General features: G+C 52.4%; 1 protein-coding gene across 1 annotated transcript; it reads left to right on the forward strand.

Moving 5' to 3' along the window:
* Positions 1–381: 381 nt before the first annotated feature.
* Positions 382–3,252, forward strand: VDBG_03348 (DNA mismatch repair protein msh-2; the record flags this gene model as incomplete). Its single annotated transcript, XM_003007163.1, has 3 exons — positions 382–405; positions 458–589; positions 640–3,252. 3 exons carry the CDS (start codon positions 382–384, stop codon positions 3,250–3,252), a joined length of 2,769 nt encoding a protein of 922 aa, XP_003007209.1.
* Between the last annotated feature and the right edge of the window lie 1,019 nt (positions 3,253–4,271).

The following is a 4,271-nucleotide window of genomic DNA, read 5'->3' on the forward strand; positions in this document are numbered from 1 at the left end:
CCTCAGCTGCAGGCGCATTGGCTGTGTCGGGAAGTTGTGTTATCCATCGCAGATGCCGACATCACATGAGATGGTCGAAAGTGCCGTGAAGAAGAAAGTGGGGGAAGCGACAAAATTTCGCCTGCGTCACAGCCCAGGTTCACGGCAGATTGAAGGCGGTCAAGGGTACTGACCAGGACAGGACTAGCGCACTCACGTCGCGTCGTCGGTTTAATGGGGAGTTGAAGACGCGACGGCCGCCCCAAAGTTCTAAGGCTCTCCAATTCAATGTTCGAGGAGGCAATCATCTCGCAAAAGCCGAATACATATCCCAAATTGGTTCCCATGCTTCTATATTCTCTAAACAACCTTCCGCACATTTCCAATCCTTGAGTCACAAATATGTCTTCGCGACCCGAGCTGAAGGTACGCCATCTTTACATGACAGGCAACGGGCGATTTGTTGACTGGTTACCAGGTCGACGATGAGCATGGCTTCATTCGATACTTCAAGTCCCTTCCAGAGGTTCATGAGGACACGATCCGGATTTTTGACCGAGGTGATTGGTACACAGCACATGGTGAAGATGCCAACTTCATCGCGAGAACAGTACGTTGTCTACAACCCGTCACCTACCCACAGTGTCCTGACGCCACTAGGTCTATAAAACCACATCAGTCGTTCGACAACTAGGACGAGATGACAAGACCGGCCTTCCGTCTGTCACCATGACCGTGACCGTTTTCCGACAATTCCTCCGAGAAGCCCTCTACAAGCTCAGCAAGCGCGTGGAGATTTACCAAAGCACAAGTGGTCGCATGAACTGGAAGGTCGTCAAACAAGCCTCGCCCGGAAACCTGCAAGATGTTGAGGAAGAGCTCGGAGGGCAATTTGAGGCAGCTCCTATGATCCTGGCCGTCAAGATTACAGCCAAGGCCTCCGAGGCGCGCAGCGTCGGTGTCTGCTTCGCCGACGCTAGCGTCCGAGAACTGGGTGTCAGCGAATTCCTCGACAATGACCTCTACTCGAATTTCGAGGCTCTCTTGATTCAGCTCGGTGTCCGGGAGTGTCTGATACAGGCCGACAAGGCGGAGAAGGATAAGCGAGATCCTGAACTCACCAAGCTGCGACAAATCATCGACAATTGCGGTGTGGCTGTCTCAGAGCGGTCGGCAGTCGAATTTGGGACCAAAGACATCGAACAGGACCTCGCCCGACTGCTCAAGGACGAAAGGGCTGTCACACTTCTGCCTCAGACGGAAATGAAGCTGTCCATGGGATCTGCTGCCGCACTCATCAAATACCTGGGGGTTCTACATGACCCTTCCAACTTTGGACAATACCAGTTGTACCAGCACGACTTGGCTCAATTCATGAAGCTCGATGCCGCAGCCCTCAAGGCCTTGAACCTCATGCCAGGCCCCCGAGACGGAGCGAAATCGATGAGCGTGTACGGCCTGCTCAATCACTGCAAGACCCCCAACGGCAGCCGTTTGCTGTCCCAGTGGCTGAAGCAGCCTCTGATGAGCAAACAAGACATCGAAAGACGCCAGCAGCTGGTGGAGGCCTTCGTCAGCGACACCGAACTCCGCCAAACGATGCAGGAGGAGCACCTGCGTTCAGTCCCTGATCTTTACCGTCTTGCGAAGCGTTTCCAACGGAAGAAGGCCAACCTGGAAGATGTGGTTCGGGCGTACCAGGTCATCATTCGCCTGCCCGGCTTCCTCGGCACCTTGGAAGGTGTGATGGACGAGGCGTACCGGGACCCTCTGGACGAGGCATACACCTCCAAACTCCGCACTCTTTCCGACAGCCTTGTCAAGCTCCAGGAAATGGTTGAGACCACGGTCGATCTGGACGCTCTTGATCGCCATGAGTACGTCATCAAACCTGAATTTGATGACAGTCTACGCATCATTCGCAAAAAGCTTGACAAGGCGAAGAGAGACATTGACCAGGAGTTCAACAAGGCCGCCCACGATCTTGGACAGGAGAAGGAGAAGAAGATATTCCTCGAAAACCACAAAGTTCACGGATACTGCATGCGACTAACGAGGACCGAAGCCGGCTGTATCCGCAACAAATCAGGCTACCAGGAGTGCTCGACACAGAAGAACGGCGTGTACTTCACGACCAGGAACCTGCAGAACCTACGCCGCGAGTTCGATCAGCAGTCGCAAAACTACAACAGAACCCAGGCTAGCTTGGTGAACGAGGTCGTCGGAGTTGCGGCCTCGTACTGCCCTGTTCTCGAGAAACTTGCCGGCGTCCTTGCCCACCTTGATGTCATCATCTCTTTTGCCCACTGCTCAGTTCACGCGCCGATCGAGTACGTCCGGCCGAAGATGCACAAACGGGGCGAGGGCCAGACAGTGCTGAAAGAGGCACGTCACCCTTGTTTGGAGATGCAGGATGATGTGCAGTTCATCACGAACGATGTGGAGCTCACGAAGGACAAGTCCTCCTTCCTTATCATCACCGGACCCAACATGGGCGGAAAGTCGACGTACATCCGCCAGATTGGCGTCATCGCCCTCATGGCGCAGGTCGGCTGCTTCGTTCCCTGCGCGGAGGCTGAGATGACCATCTTCGACTCCATCCTGGCTCGCGTCGGTGCGAGCGACTCCCAGCTCAAGGGCGTCTCCACCTTCATGGCCGAGATGCTCGAGACAGCCAACATTCTGAAGTCTGCGACAGCCGAGTCCCTTATCATCATTGATGAGCTCGGTCGCGGCACGTCGACATATGACGGCTTCGGCCTAGCCTGGGCCATTTCAGAACACATTGTCAAGGAGATTGGCTGCTCCGCCATGTTCGCGACCCACTTTCACGAGCTCACGGCGCTGGCCGACCAACACGCCCAAGTGAAGAACCTCCACGTCACGGCGCACATTAGCGGAAGCGAAGAAGGTGACGCCAAGCGCGAGGTGACGTTGCTGTACAAGGTCGAAGACGGCATCTGCGACCAAAGCTTCGGCATCCACGTCGCCGAGCTCGTGCGCTTCCCGGACAAGGTCGTCCGCATGGCGAAGCGCAAGGCGGACGAGCTTGAGGACTTTACGACCAAGCACGAAGACCTCGGGCTTAAGTACAACAAGAGTGACGTCGAAGAGGGCAGCGCCATGCTTAAGGACGTGCTCGTTCGGTGGAAGGATGAGATCAAGGGCGGCGCAATGAGCAAACAAGACATGGTCAAGAAGATGAGGGAGCTGGTCGCGTCAGACGAGAAGCTGTTGGCGAATCCCTTCTTTCAGTCGGTCAAGCTTCTGTAAAGGGGGTTATGTAAATATGTTGGCGGGTACTGGCCAGGCGGCGCTGGGGCTATTCACAATTGGGAAGGGAATGGATGACAACAATATTGTACAGGAATTAGGTACTGTCTAGGCGTTTTCACGTTGCACATATATTCAAAAACAGAACTGGGGTCGTCATCATGCTTGGAAACATCTTGTATTTCGCTGCCATGAGCCACCTTTCTTTCTCCACCAGTGGTAGTGCTATTCATAAAGCCACCAACCTCTACTAGGTCCTCGGTTAGCGCAAGATCCTGCTGTGGAAATTCGCAGTAACTGAAATAGAAAATGGGCAATGTCAGAAAAGAGATAGAACGGTGATTGGTATAATCATAGAGATCATAAACAGCCTCTGAAGCTAAGGTTTTCATCATGAAAAGCAGTGACGTTCAGTAAGATGTCGTACCTGTATACCAAGTTAGTCGATGTCACTTCTAAAGCGGCCATGTAAGACGATGAAGGATGACAGGGTCAGAAAAGAGATAGAACGGTGATTGTTATAATCATAAAATCATAAACAGCCTCTGAAGCTAGATTTTCATCATGCGATGGTGCGGGGCAAAAATACAGTTGGTTGTATGGAGCAATACCTGCGTCTCTGGTTAGTATCAGACTTTTGAACGAATCCGCAAAGACGTATGGTAAGATATGGGATAAGTCAGAAAATGATAGAACGGTGATTGTTATAATCATGGAGATCATAAACAGCCTCTGAAGCTAAGGTTTTCATCATGGAATTGGAAAGAACTTGTCGAGCTTGTGCATACCTTTTCTCTCGTTAGCGATGAGCTTCGACAGCAAGAAGGTCAAGTGAGAAAAGAGGGAGGAGGGATCAATCAGAAAAAAAGATAGAACGGTGATTGGTATAATCAAGTAGATCATAAACAGCCTCTGAAGCTAGGGTTTCATCATGCATGGGTAGGAAAGTGGGCTAAAGCATCAAACGACGTACCTTTTGTTTGTAGTGTAAGCGGCAGCAGCAGCAGCAGCGCCGCCGA

Source organism: Verticillium alfalfae, genomic scaffold, assembly GCF_000150825.1.
Source record: "Verticillium alfalfae VaMs.102 supercont1.3 genomic scaffold, whole genome shotgun sequence".
NCBI lineage: Eukaryota > Fungi > Ascomycota > Sordariomycetes > Glomerellales > Plectosphaerellaceae > Verticillium > Verticillium alfalfae.